Genomic DNA, 13,567 nt, shown 5'->3' with positions numbered 1-13,567 from the left:
TTGTGTGACACATTTCGGCACCATTTTTACCCATTGCCCTGTGTGAAAATGTAAAATCTGAGGGTAAAACATTTTTTTGTGGTAAAAATATAATTATGCTTTTTTCACTGCCCAATGGTATAAATTTAAAAATTAAAAAATACTCACTACTTCCCTAGATGAATTCCTTGAGAGGTGTAGTTTACAAAATGGGGTCACTTGTGGGGGTTTCTGCTGTTTTGGCATGTCAGCGACTCTTCAAATGTGACATGGTGTCTGCAACCTATCCCAGCCAACATAGCGCTCCTTTCTCTTCCGAACTCTGCCGTACACCAAAGCAGTGGTTTTCCCCCACATATGGGGTATCGGCGTACTCAGGAGAAATTGTACAACAAATTTCATGGTGCAATTTCTCCCATTACCCTTATGATAATGCAAAATTAGGGAATGAAAAACATTTTTTGTGGGAAAAATGTGAAAATTTTATTTTTACGGCTCAATATTATAAACTTCTGTGAAGCAGCTGGGGGTGCAAGGTGCTCACCACACATCTAGATAAGTTCCCTAAGGGGTCTAGTTGCCAAAATGGTGGCACTTGTGGGGGGTTTCCACTGTTTAGGCACATTAGGGGTTCCCCAAATGTGACATGGCGTCCGCTAATTATTCAAACAAATTTTACATTCAAAAAGTCAAATGGCGCTCCTTCCCTTTCAAACCCTGCCATGTGCCCAAACAGTAATTTGCCTCCACATATGGGGTATCGGCGTGTTCAGGAGAAATTTCACAACAAATTTCATGGTGCAATTTATCCTGTTACCCTTAAGATAATACATAATTAGGGAATGAAAAACATTTTTTGTGGGAAAAATGTGAAAATTTTATTTTTACGGCTCAATATTATAAACTTCTGTTAAGCAGCTGGGGGTGCAAGGTGCTCACCACACATCTAGATAAGTTCCCTAAGGGGTCTAGTTTCCAAAATGGTGGCACTTGTGGGGGGTTTCCACTGTTTAGGCACATTAGGGGCTCCCCAAATGCGACATGGCGTCTGCTAATTATTCAAACAAATTTTACATTCAAAAAGTCAAATGGCGCTCCTTCTCTTTCAAACCCTGCCATGCGCCCAAACAGTAATTTGCCTCCACATATGGGGTATCAGCGTGTTCAGGAGAAATTGCACAACAAATTTCATGGTGCAATTTATCCTATTACCCTTATGATAATGCAAAATTAAGGGATGAAAAACGGTTTTGTGGGAAAAATGTGAAAATTTTATTTTTACAGCTCAATATTATAAACTTCTGTGAAGCACCTTGGGGTTCAAGGTGCTCAGCACACATCTAGATAAGTTCCCTAAGGGGTCTAGTTTCCAAAATGGTGGCACTTGTGGGGGGTTTCCACTGCTTAGGCACATCAGGAGCTCTCCAAACGCAACATGGCGTCTGCTAATTATTCAGACTAATTTTACATTCAAAAAGTCTAATGGCGCTCCTTCCCTTCCGAACCCTGCAGTGCGCCCAAACAGTGGTTTTCCCTCACATATGGGGTATCAGCACGCTCAAGAGAAATTGCACAAAAAAATATGTGGTCCATTTTTTCCTGTTACCCCTGTGAAAATGAAAAAAATTGGGTCTAAAGTAACATTTTTGTGAAAAAAGTTAAATGTTAATTTTTTTCTTCCACATTCCAAAAATTCCTGTGAAGCACCTGAAGGGTTGATAAAGTTCTTGAATGTGGTTTTGAGCACCTTGAGGGGTGCAGTTTTTAGAATGGTGTCACTTTTGGGTATTTTCTGTCATAAAGACCCCTCAAAGTGACTTCAAATATGATGTGGTCCATAAAAAAATGTTTTATGTAAATTTTGTTGGAAAAATGAGAAATCGCTGGTCAACTTTTAACCCTTATAGCTCCCTAACAAAAAAAAATTTTGGTTCCAAAATTGTGCTGATGTAAAGTAGACATGTGGGAAATGTTATTTATTAACTATTTTGTGTGACATATCTATCTGATTTAAGGGCATGAAAATTCAAAGTTTGAAAATTGCAAAATTTTCAAAATTTTCGCCAAATTTCCGATTTTTTCACAAATAAACGCAAGTTATATCGAAGAAATTTTACCACTATCATGAAGTACAATATGTCATGAAAAAACAGACTCAGAATCAGGGGAATATGTTGAAGCGTTCCAGAGTAATTACCTCATAAAGTGACAGTGGTCAGAATTGAAAAAATTGGCCCGCTCACGAAGGCAAAAACAGGCTCTGGCGCAAAGTGGTTAAAATAGAACTCTTTGGCCACAAAGATCAAAGGTATGTGTAGAGAAGAAAAGGGCACAGAATTTCAGGAAAAGAACATCTCGCCAACCATTAAGCATGGGTGTGGATGAATCATGCTTTGGGGTTGTGTTGCAGCCAATGGCATGGGGAATATTTCACGGAAAAGGGGAAGAATGGATTCAATGAAATTTCAACAATTTCTTGATTTAAACATAACACCTTCAGTAAAAAAGCTGCAGTTGAAAAGAGGATGGCTTCTACAAATAGATAATTGATCTTAAACACACCAGGGCTGTGGAGTCGGAGTCGGTGTCCATTTTGGTGGAGTCGGAATCGGTATAAAATGGACTGACTCCAAGTCCTAAAATATATAATAAATTGGGTACAGTAGTTCAATACAGTTTGTGGGGAATATTTTTTTCATAAGAATTTGGGAAAGGTATGAAATGTCCTATAAATATCTGTCCTATTCCTGATCTAAGGGTCTAGACTTTTAGCTGAGATTAATCTGTGCTACAATAAATTTATCACTTAAACATGAGGCATGTATGAGGGAGTCAGAGTCGTGGAGTCGGAGTTGGTGTCATGGAAGCTGAGAAGTCGGAGTTGGAGTCAGAGGTTTGGCTTACAGACTTCACAGCCCTGAAACACATGTCAAAGTCCACAATAGACTACCTCAAAATGCGCAAGCTGAAGGTTTTACAATGGACCTCACAGTCCCCTGATCTGAACATCATTGAAAATCTGTGGCTAGACCTCAAATTAGCAGTGCATGCAAGATGACCCAAGCATCTCACAGAACTGGAAGAATTTTCCAAGGAAGAATGGATGAAAATTCCTCAAACAAGAAATAAAAGACTCTTGGCTGGCTACAAAAAGCATTTACAAGCTGTGATACTTTCAAAAGGGTGTGCTACTAGGTACTTACAATGCAGGATGCCCAAACTTTTGCATCAGCCCATTTTCTTTTTGTAATTTTTTAAATGTAAAAGATGAAAATATATATATTTTTTCTCCAAAAATACAAAAGAAGATCTTTAACTTTAGCCCTTTTAAAGATCATTTCATCTTCAACTTTCTTAATTGTTCACAATAACAGTAATTTTGACCAGGGGTGCCCAAACTTTTACATGCCACTGTGTATATTATGCCTTGAAAAAGTACCCATCCAAGTATTCATGTGTGTGAATGGCCCAGTCACAGTCCAGACCTAAATCCCCTTGAGAATCTGTGACAAGACTTGAAAATTGCTGCTCACAGACGCCTCCATCCAATCTCACTGAGCTAGAGCTAGTCTGCAAAGAACAATGTGCAAAAATGTCAGCCTCTACATGTGTGAAGCTGGTAGAGACATACCCCAAAAGACTTGCAGCAGTAATGGCAGCAAAAGGTGGTCCAACAAAGTAATGACTCAGGGGGGCTGAATACAAATGCACGTCATAATTTTCCAATTTACCATGTATCATTTCCATTACACTTCACAAATACTTGCTACTTAGTGTTGGTATATCACATAACATCCCAGGTGCATTTAGAGGGGTGGATTTCTGCCACTTATTTGAAATCCTGTTCCCATGAGCCAATATAAACTATACGGAAACAGAACTCTTCCCGACAACAATAATTTTCATGCTGACATAAACAATCCAATTAACTAATATGCAGGTGTTTTATTCATTCATCGGTATATTTATTAGTTATACGGATTGATGATAGAGAATGAGTGTTCTTTTGAGTATTCTTTCCCCACTTATTGGCCTTTCTAAATGGGCTTTGAGGCTTTGCATAAAGCATAAATGCCCTTTTGAAAATGCACTTGGAACCACTGATTCGTTGGGTCGTCTCAGTTTAAAAACCTAATATTGCCCTACAATTATAAGCTCCAAGCCAAGACCCAGTAGATATTTATTTGATCCATTTAAAGTATTTGTTAACATGAATCAACAGTCAGTATCCAAAACAGAGGCAGTAGTATCGCCGTCAAGACAGGCAAACTACCCTGGACAGCTGGGGAATGTGCTGAGCCATAGAAAAACCTTGGAATTTTATTAGCATTATTAGTTAGAGTATTTTTACTGTTTGTATTTTACACTCATTTATTATAAACAAATGGACAAAGAAAAGAAAACAGGACTTTCTTAATTGACCTGCCCTCTGCAATACTAAGGCAGATGAGAGACAAAGTATGTATGTCAGCTGGGACCGAAAACCGTGTTTAGAAAATGACATGCTGCCATTAGTAAAGCACTGAGGAGTCTATTCTTAATGGCAGCCACTTTCAGTAGGACATGCATCAGTGTCATAGTCTACCGCTCTTTCATCATTTCCACATTACTGTACCGGTCACCAAAACAATTACATTGTTTAAAAAGCTCATCAAAGTGCTGAGGGCATATGGGCATCACAAATGGGGTGCTCACTCTATTATCTACATGATAAAGTGTCACCCACGTGTTCCAACTCATGCGCTTACCTTGTTTCCTTCCAATATGGAAGGTTTTCTCTGTGCTAGTTTATATACAACCCGTAAGGTCACTAACAGCGTACAGTGACCTCCGAGGCCTGCACATGGCCAAAGTCCTGGTCTACAGTGAAGAGGCCACAGATGTGGAACGTGACGTCACAAAGAAGGTGACCGGACGCCAGGCAATAAGCAGAAGTGTGGCTGGAGAAGTTAGCAATGAGATGAATATTAGTTTGCTAGTTTTGGGGGGGGTTACCAAGAGCCAGCTTTGTACCTGTTACAACTTACAAACAAATTCAACTTAAAGGGGTTGTCTAATGCATAACAAGCCCTTCATAAATATCTATGTTTAATCCATAACCACTTTTGTAATTTGCTTTATTGGAAAAATCCCTATTGCAATCCCTATGCAGCTAATCCCTATATTTTTTTTGTTTACTCCCTGTGAGGTTTTGTCTGAGGAGAGACGTCATCAGGAGGATGGCCTTTTAGTGACTTCCCTGCAGCTTCTATCATCTCCCTGAAACAAACAGTCATCATGGGGCGGTGCTGCGGTCACTTCATCTTATTTCACCGATGTCCCCTGATGATGTCCATAATCAATCGCGGTGATGGAGGCAGGGAGAAGTAATCGCAGTACTGCAGCTTCTATCATTGTTGCCCCACAGCTTCTGTGTTCCCACTGCCTCTTTCATTGAAATCAAACGTCATGAGGGGGTGGGGATAGAAGCAGGGGAGTGACAGCAGCACCACCCCACATCTTCTGTCACTGCCCTGAAATAAATAATGATCAGGGGCAGTGCTGCTGTCACTCACCCTGCTTCTATCACCTACCCCGATGACATCTCGTTTCAGCGAAAAAAGCTGTGTGGTGCTGGTGACAGAAGCTGTGTGGTGGCGATAAAAGAAGCTGCAGCACTGTGATCACTTCTCTCTGCCTCTATAACTGCAATGGACCCCGGACGTCATCAGAGGACGGCAGTGACAAAGCTGTGGTAAGGTCCTGTTTCACAGTGGCTGATAGAAGTGACTCCAGGGCCATCCTGCTGATGGTGTACCATTATGAAAGACAGCATTCTTACCATAAACAGTAAGGGAAAATGGCAAAAAAAATCTAACTGCCGTGAAATAAAACTCAATTAAGCCTTAGTTTTGTTTTTATGGCGTTAATTGTGCAATATAACAGACCTGACAACATGATTCTCCAGAACATTTATATTTTTTTTACTATTTTTGTGGTGGAAAAAAAGATATTGAACTTTGTGAAAAGAAAAAAAAATGTTTTTTTGTTGCCATTTTTAATGATCCATAACTTTTCTATTTTTTGGTTGATCAAGCTGAGTGAGGACTTGTTTTTTTGCATGATGAGCTGCAGTTTTTATTTATACCATTATGGGCTATACACCATGTTTTGATAATTTTTTTTTGCATCTATTGGAGGTGCAACAACAAAAAACAGGAATTTTAGCATTTCATTTTTTTATTCTCTGAAACATTTCCTGTATGTATTAAACAATTTTATATTTTGATAGATTGGATTTTAATGGACATTGCGATACCAAATATGTTTGTAATTGTGGAAAAAGAAAGTGATTAGGTTTTTTTATACTTTTAAAACATTTTCTTTTTACCTTTCACTTATTTTTCTCAGTCCTCATATGAGATTTGAACTTGTGATCATTTGATCGCTTATGCTAAATACAGCAATACCTCTGTATTGTTGTATATAGTAAAAATTAGTCTCGTATGATGCCAAGCGTGTAGCTCGATATCACTGAAAAATTACGTGATAGGCCTGGGGGATTTTAGTATGCCCCAACTGTCATGTCTACCCATCTGCAAGTGATGGCCACCTGAATGATCGCCTGGGCCGGATGGAGTTGCTTAAATGCCGCTATCAGTGATTGACAGCAGTATTCAAGAGGTTAAAAACAGCAATTGGCAGTAGCGGTGATCATTGCTGTTACAGGCAGATGTCAGCAAAATAATCCAGCTGGCATCTGCCCTGTGTGGAGTGGACTCAACTACTCAGCCTGCTCCAAATCCTCTGACAAACTCCATGATGTAATAGTAATGGAGCTTTTAAGGGATTAAAGGGGTATATACAGGGGTAAGAAATGTTTATACTAAAGCAGAGAATGGGTTAAAAAAATGAAACATGTCCACTAAGACAATTCCTTGCAACAACAAGGTAAGTGTTGGAACTAAAGTGGCAGGGGATAGAGAGGTGAGAATTGCTTTTTTAATCTTTTAACCTATTTTGACCAATTGGTAATTTTTTTATCCACTAGACAACAGCTTTGACATTGTCATTGAGCAGAGTCATGGTTATACTATAGGGGAGAGCACAACATATAGCTGTGAGAATAGTCTACTAGACTTATTAGGGAAAAGTGAGGATATGATCAAAAAAAGTCCAACATTTCTAATGAATTTGTACCTCCTCATAAGCTGGTAGAAGGTCTGTCAGCCTGTAGGGACAAAATCTAGAGGCAACGCGCTGGGGCAGGGTGAAGAGATGTAGAACCCATGATTATGAATGTGAGCGAATATGAAGAGCGGAAAGGTAAGGCTTCCATTTCTACACATTACACACAGAATAGAGCCACACATTCTTATGGCAGCACCATCAAGATTGGCCCCAAAATCCAGCACTAGACTAGAAGCCAAAAAGGCATGGTAAAGGAAAGAGGGGCCTAAATCTAGGAATCTCTCTTGAGCCCCTCAGTAACGCTTTCTCTTGTGACATATTGCAATGAATTGGAAAGGCAGCTGAAACAGTATATCTACTTTTCTTCTTTACAGATGAATTTTTAACCCTGATTTAGCTTTTCGATGACCCATAATTAGCATCTAACAAAGCCAGTTCATCTTCAGACCTTTTTCTGTCTGTATTTTGCAATGACCGAACATATATTCCTATTTAGTAACAAAGAGACCATTCACCAAACCACATTCCATTTCCTGAAGAAAATGAGGACGTGATTACTTTTTATCATGTGACATGTAGGTAACTGAAGATCTGGCCGAGCTGAACAAAACACATGGCCCCAGGCACAGCTCTAACCTGGTGCTCCTGACCTCTGTGACATTCGGCAGGGGGCAGGCAAATAGCCTCTTCACTGAGGAACAGAGAAGGGACTCTAGCGCCACCTATTGGAAGTTGCAGTCCTAAAAGTTAACATTGACTCTTTAATGGGCCTTTCCACATGGCTGTCAGCAGTGGGGGCTACACGTTATTCTGTGATTTACCTGTCATCACAGCTTAATATGTCACAATGCTTATTTCTCAAAAGTGCAGCACAAGCCATGACCTATAAAAATACATCACATGGAGGGCAATGAATGTTTCTAAGTAAATCCATATGTTCTGGACATATAGCATTACAGCATTAATGATATGTATTGCATTGATGGAGGGTGTATAGTCTTACCAGCACACTGCCATCAGACTTTGACTGTCTTGCCAGAGTGACTCCCATCCACTCATCATCCCTGTCCTCTTTACATGTCTTCCCACAGTTCATTCCTCGACGGTTTCCTAAAAGGAGGAAGTGAGAGAAATGAATTCAGTCTGTGCTCAGCATGAGGTACAGCATGGTATAGTCACTAAAAGCACATAATCTTCAAAGACGACCTTTGTGTTAAGCATCTAATTGTAGGAGTAACTTTAAATGTCTTTCCCTTATCTGAAACAAGCTTAAATGTACAAATGGAGCACTATGCCATATGGTGTGTCCAGGTAAAGTCCATGAGGCATATGATGATAGTTTACATTAACGAGATTAGCCAAGTTTCATCATTAAAAAAAACAGCTGCTAAAATAACATTACACTACTCATTAACTCTTTCTCCCGATGACCCAGAGCTGACGCTCCAGTATTGCTCCTGTTTTTGGCTTATATGCTGCCGAGACAGTCAGTGGCCACGGCGGTGATGTACCGCACTACTGGAAGCACAGATGGGAATATGACACATGACTGTTGTAGTGACTGATTGGCAGCAGCGGTCATGTGGATATGCTGCAGGTTAAGAGACAAAAGTAGCACTGCTAGTGGGTCAATGCTGGTTATCGGGGGAAGGAATAGGAGAGTTGAGTTTCTTTAGTTAATAACATTGTCGGCTGTGTTTAAAACAATTGTAAAAGTTGGATAATCTCTTTCATGTCACTGAGATCTGATCACAAGGGGCAAATTGGATGCAGTTCTGCATCATACATCTGTTATTCTATGAGAAATGTTTTTTGCTTAATCACATTTATATGTTTATAACATTAAAATGCAGACGAAATATTAATATAAGTACAAAACCCTTCACATGTGGGGTCTATACTATACATTTCAATATAGATTTCTTTATATTGTCATTTGTCTTTACATATTTGATATACCCTGTGTTGTCTATCCATCAATTTAAAGTTCTTCTCCCATTTGTATTAGCCGAAATAGAGCATACAGTACGGACATCACAGAGGACAGAAGGTCCCCACTTGAGACGATATGGAGATTACCTCAAGGGCCACGTTGGTAGTCCATGGGTGCCGGACCAGAGCCCTGTGAAACTCATACTACCTGTGACATCTCCGATGCCTCTTCTGATTAATAGTCCACTGCAATATCATTCATGTGTCACACTGCTACGTAATAACACTGCGCCAGTATGTTAATGTGGCTGCAGGACTGAGGTCCTAAAAATAATCTTTTTACTCATCCTTGTTGTGTAGGTTTCACTCTGGCCATAGACATTAGATAGCTGTCAGCCAGGAGATCGTTCAGCGGACAGCTATCTCTCCCCATGTCCCCATACATAGGAACTCTTGACTTAAACCTGACACAGAATTAAAGGGAATCTGTCAGCAGGTTTTTGCTATATAATCTGAGGACACCATGAGGTAGGGGTTAAAATACAGAATGCAGCAATGTGTCACTTATCAGGCTGTGTGCTGTTGTTTACTTATAGTAAAGGTTTTATCATTATGACATTATCATTGCTGGGACTAGGTCTCACACGCTTGCTAGACTGACTGTTCTTTCCTCTGATAAGCAGCTGACTGTCAATAGACAGCATACATTGAACGCCTGGTGTGGGGTGCGGTTAGCTTTCTCACCTCTGCTACATGCTGCCCCTAAGGACTCTGATTGTGCCACAACTGATGCACCAAGTAATCTAAGTGACACATCCCTGGAATCAGGGTCTCCCTTCTCAGAGGAGGTAGCAAAAATCTGATGACAGATTCCTTTTAAGTTTGAACTGAACAAAAGGACCGGCCATTGAAATCCACAGACCGGATCCTTCTCTCCCCCCAATCCTGTTGCAATCAGCGGGTTTGGCATATTTTTACGTATGTGTATGGGAGCCTTAAGAAGGAAAAACCTGCAATCACTCCCACAATGTGAACACGCTGTGAGTGTTTCACGTCACTCACCTCTTCCTAGATCCAGCTCTGTACACTTCTTGTCAGGATTGCTGTGAACTCTACATTTAAAAACGGCACCAGGAGCTTTTAGAGAGGAACTAAATTTTGAATCTGCTTTTGGGGCTCCCACAAGTACCCTAAAAACAGAAAGACAAAATAATAAATGCACATTTTTAGTAAAGCTAAAAAGTCTGATTTCCTAAGAGAATTTGTAATATTGGATTTTTGTGTCTGTAAAATCTGTAAACTTGTAACATCTAAATGAAAAGCCTTGCTTGAAACATGTAACGGCTGTGAGGGAAAGCAGGCAGATGAGTAATGAAAGCCTCGGCATCGGAGTCCGCAACTACAAAAGACAACGTCTTAGCAATTGTTAGCAGCTCTCACTGTACGACAATGGGACCAAATATGTCTTATGATTTGGGAGCAAAAATGAGGCAGTACGTATTTAACGCAATCACCCCCACCAGGGTGGTGCTATCCTGTTGAGGTCATTTTGACTATGCAGTAGTAGTCCCTATGTTTCCTGCCCTTCCACCATCATGCGGTCCACACATTGACCATCAGCAGGAATTAGAGACCGTGGATATAGCTGAAGATTGGCAGATGCAGAGAATACACCTGCACAGTCCCCATGGTACTACTCTTCCTTAGTAAAGTGCGCACCCTGATATCAGCCGGAAGCTGGCGAACGCCTTTCTCCTGAGCAGCCAATCAAGGAAAGATGGGAAAGGTGAGAAGATGAGATAACAGACACACCTCACACTAGTGGGACAGCTATCTCAGTTACCAGCACACAATGGGAGTGACAATATTGCCAGTTACCTTTTTTTCGGAAATAACTAGCTTCATCATGTTTGACATTTTGTTTTATTTTGTGGGGGGCTCTCAAGGAAACCGCTTTAAGGACTCCAAAATTTAAGAACTAATACAATAACAGATTCTAATATATACCTCCTCTTCAGTAGGAAAAATATAAAGGAAAGAATTATATTACTCTCTTTTTATTATATATTCTGCAAATATATTGTAGAGAATAATAATAACTGACAACTAGTATGGGTTCTGAAAAATAAGTCATATCTAACCAACGTGCTGGGTCTCTATGAGGAGGTAAGTGCAAATCTGGATGTTAGTAATGCGGCTGATGTGATTTATCTGGACTTTGCAAAGGCATTTGATACTGTACCACATAGCAGCCTTATACTGAAGCTACAGAAGAAGGGAATTGAGAGAAACTATATGCAAATAGGTAAAGGACTGGTTAAGTGGCAGGAAATAAAGAGTCGTCATAAATGGTACATTCTCTAAATAGGATATAGTCAGCAGTGGGGTGCCACAGGGATCTGTGCTAGGACTGATTCTTTTTAACCTCTTTATTAATGACGTTGGGGATGGGATTGAGAGCAAAATGTGATCTATTTCAAGTGTTTATTTCTATTAATGTTGATGATTATGGCTTACAACCAATGGAAAGACAAAAGTCATTATATCAGTAAAATAGAATAATAATTAACAAAAAACACCTGCAAAGGCTTCCAAAGCATTTGAAAAGGTCCCTCAGTCTGTTTCAGTAGGCTCCACAATCATGGGGAAGACTGCTGACTTGACAGATGTCCAGAAGGCAGTCATTGACACACTCCACAAGGAGGGTAAGCCACAAAAGGTCATTGCTAAAGAAGCTGGCTGTTCACAGAGTGCTGTATCCAAGCATATTAATGGAAAGTTGAGTGGAAGGAAAAAGTGTGTTAAAAAAGGTGCACAGGTAACCAGGATAACCGCAGCCTTGAAAAGGATTGTTAAAAAAAAGGCCATTCAAAAATGTGGGGGAGATTCACAAGGAGTGGACTGCTGCTGGAGTCACTGCTTCAAGAGCCACCACACACAGACGTATGCAGGACATGGGCTACAAGTGTCGCATTCCTTGTGTCAAGGCACTCATGACCAATAGACGGCGAGAAACGTCTTACCTGGGCCAAGGAGAAAAAGACCTGGACTGTTGCTCAGCGGTCCAAGGTGTTGTTTTCAGATGAAAGTAAATTTTGCATTTCATTTGGAAATCAAGATCCCAGAGACTGGAGGAAGAGTGGAGAGACACACAATCCAAGCTGCTTGAGGTGTAGTGTAAAGTTTCGACCATCAGTGATGGTTTGGGGAGCCATGTCATCTGCTGGTGTAGGTCCACTGTGTTTTATCAAAACCAAAGTCAGCGCAGCCGTCTACCAGGAAATTTAAGAGCATTTCATGCTTCCCTCTGCCGACAAGCTTTTTGGAGATGGAAATTTCATTCTCTAGCAGGACTTGGCACCTGTCCACACTGCCAAAAGTACTAGTACCCGGTTTACAAACAACAGTATCACTGTGCTTGACTGGCCAGCAAACTCGCCTGACCTTGTCAAGAGGAAGATGAGAGACATCAGACCCAACAATGTAGATGAGCTGAAGGCTGCTATCAAAGCAACCTGGGCTTCCATAACACCTCAGCAGTGCCACAGGCTGATCGCCTCCATGCCACGCCGCACTGATGCAGTAATTGATGCAAAAGGAGCCCTGACCAAGTATTGAGTGCATTTACTGAACATACATTTCAGTAGGCAAACATTTCGGATTTTAAAAACATTTTTCAAGCTGTTGCTATAAAGTATTCTAATTTACTGAGATAATGACTTTTGTGTTTTCATTGGCTGTAAGCCATAATCATCAACATTAACAGAAATAAACACTTGAAATAGATCACTCTGTTTGTAATGACTCTATATAATATATGAGTTTCACTTTATGTATTGAAGAACTGAAATAAATTAACTTTGATGAAATTCTAATTTTGTGAGAAGCACCTGTATACAGTGTGTTCCAAATTATTATGCAAATAATATTTTCTCAGATTTTCCCAAATTACCTATATGAATTGCAGTCATTGTAATTTTCCAGTCAAATAACTATTAGAGTACAATTGAAAGGTTTTTGTACAAACTGCCTATGATAACAGTATATTTTTAAAAAAATAAAAAACTCAAACTGCACTCAAAATGCATGTTCCAAATTATTATGCACAGCAGAGTTTTCAACCTTTTCATTTTAATAAAGAACAAAAAAATGGTCATTTTTGAAATTATAAGCATTAGCAGGTTATTACAAACTGAAATCAAACAGTTTTCAACTCAAAACTTTATTCTAGGTGATGTTACATTTGCACATAGGACCGCTTGTTCGAAAGGAGCTTCTGAACTCTCACAAAAACAGCATTGTCGGTAATGAATGATCTAGCAACAGAAAATGTATAACTAGTAGAGAAAAGTTGGAGCTATGTTTTTTTTCAACCTATATAACTAGAGTATGTAACTGGAATAGAAAAGTATATAAAATTACTGGTTACAATAGAGACACAATGAAGATCATGTGGTAAAATGCAGCTAGAAAATCTGGTTCTATC

The 13,567-nt window shown here is 39.8% G+C and overlaps 1 protein-coding gene across 3 annotated transcripts in view; it reads right to left on the bottom strand.

Moving 5' to 3' along the window:
* Positions 1 to 13,567, bottom strand: part of ITGA9 (integrin subunit alpha 9) — a 636,829-nt gene that overhangs the window by 534,489 nt on the left and 88,773 nt on the right. For all 3 annotated transcript variants that reach the window (XM_073678319.1, XM_073678318.1, XM_073678320.1), the window contains exons 2-3: positions 10,144 to 10,271; positions 8,153 to 8,259 (exon numbers count right to left, since the gene is read on the bottom strand). In XM_073678319.1, the coding sequence (XP_073534420.1) occupies positions 8,153 to 8,245 (93 nt within the window). In that variant the 5' untranslated portion in view covers positions 8,246 to 8,259; positions 10,144 to 10,271. The remainder of the gene's footprint in view (positions 1 to 8,152; positions 8,260 to 10,143; positions 10,272 to 13,567) is intronic.

Source organism: Phyllobates terribilis, unplaced genomic scaffold, assembly GCF_046119375.1.
Source record: "Phyllobates terribilis strain yellow unplaced genomic scaffold, ASM4611937v1 Scaffold_4__5_contigs__length_816908805, whole genome shotgun sequence".
Lineage (NCBI taxonomy): Eukaryota > Metazoa > Chordata > Amphibia > Anura > Dendrobatidae > Phyllobates > Phyllobates terribilis.
This window is presented reverse-complemented; position numbering and strand designations above follow the sequence as displayed.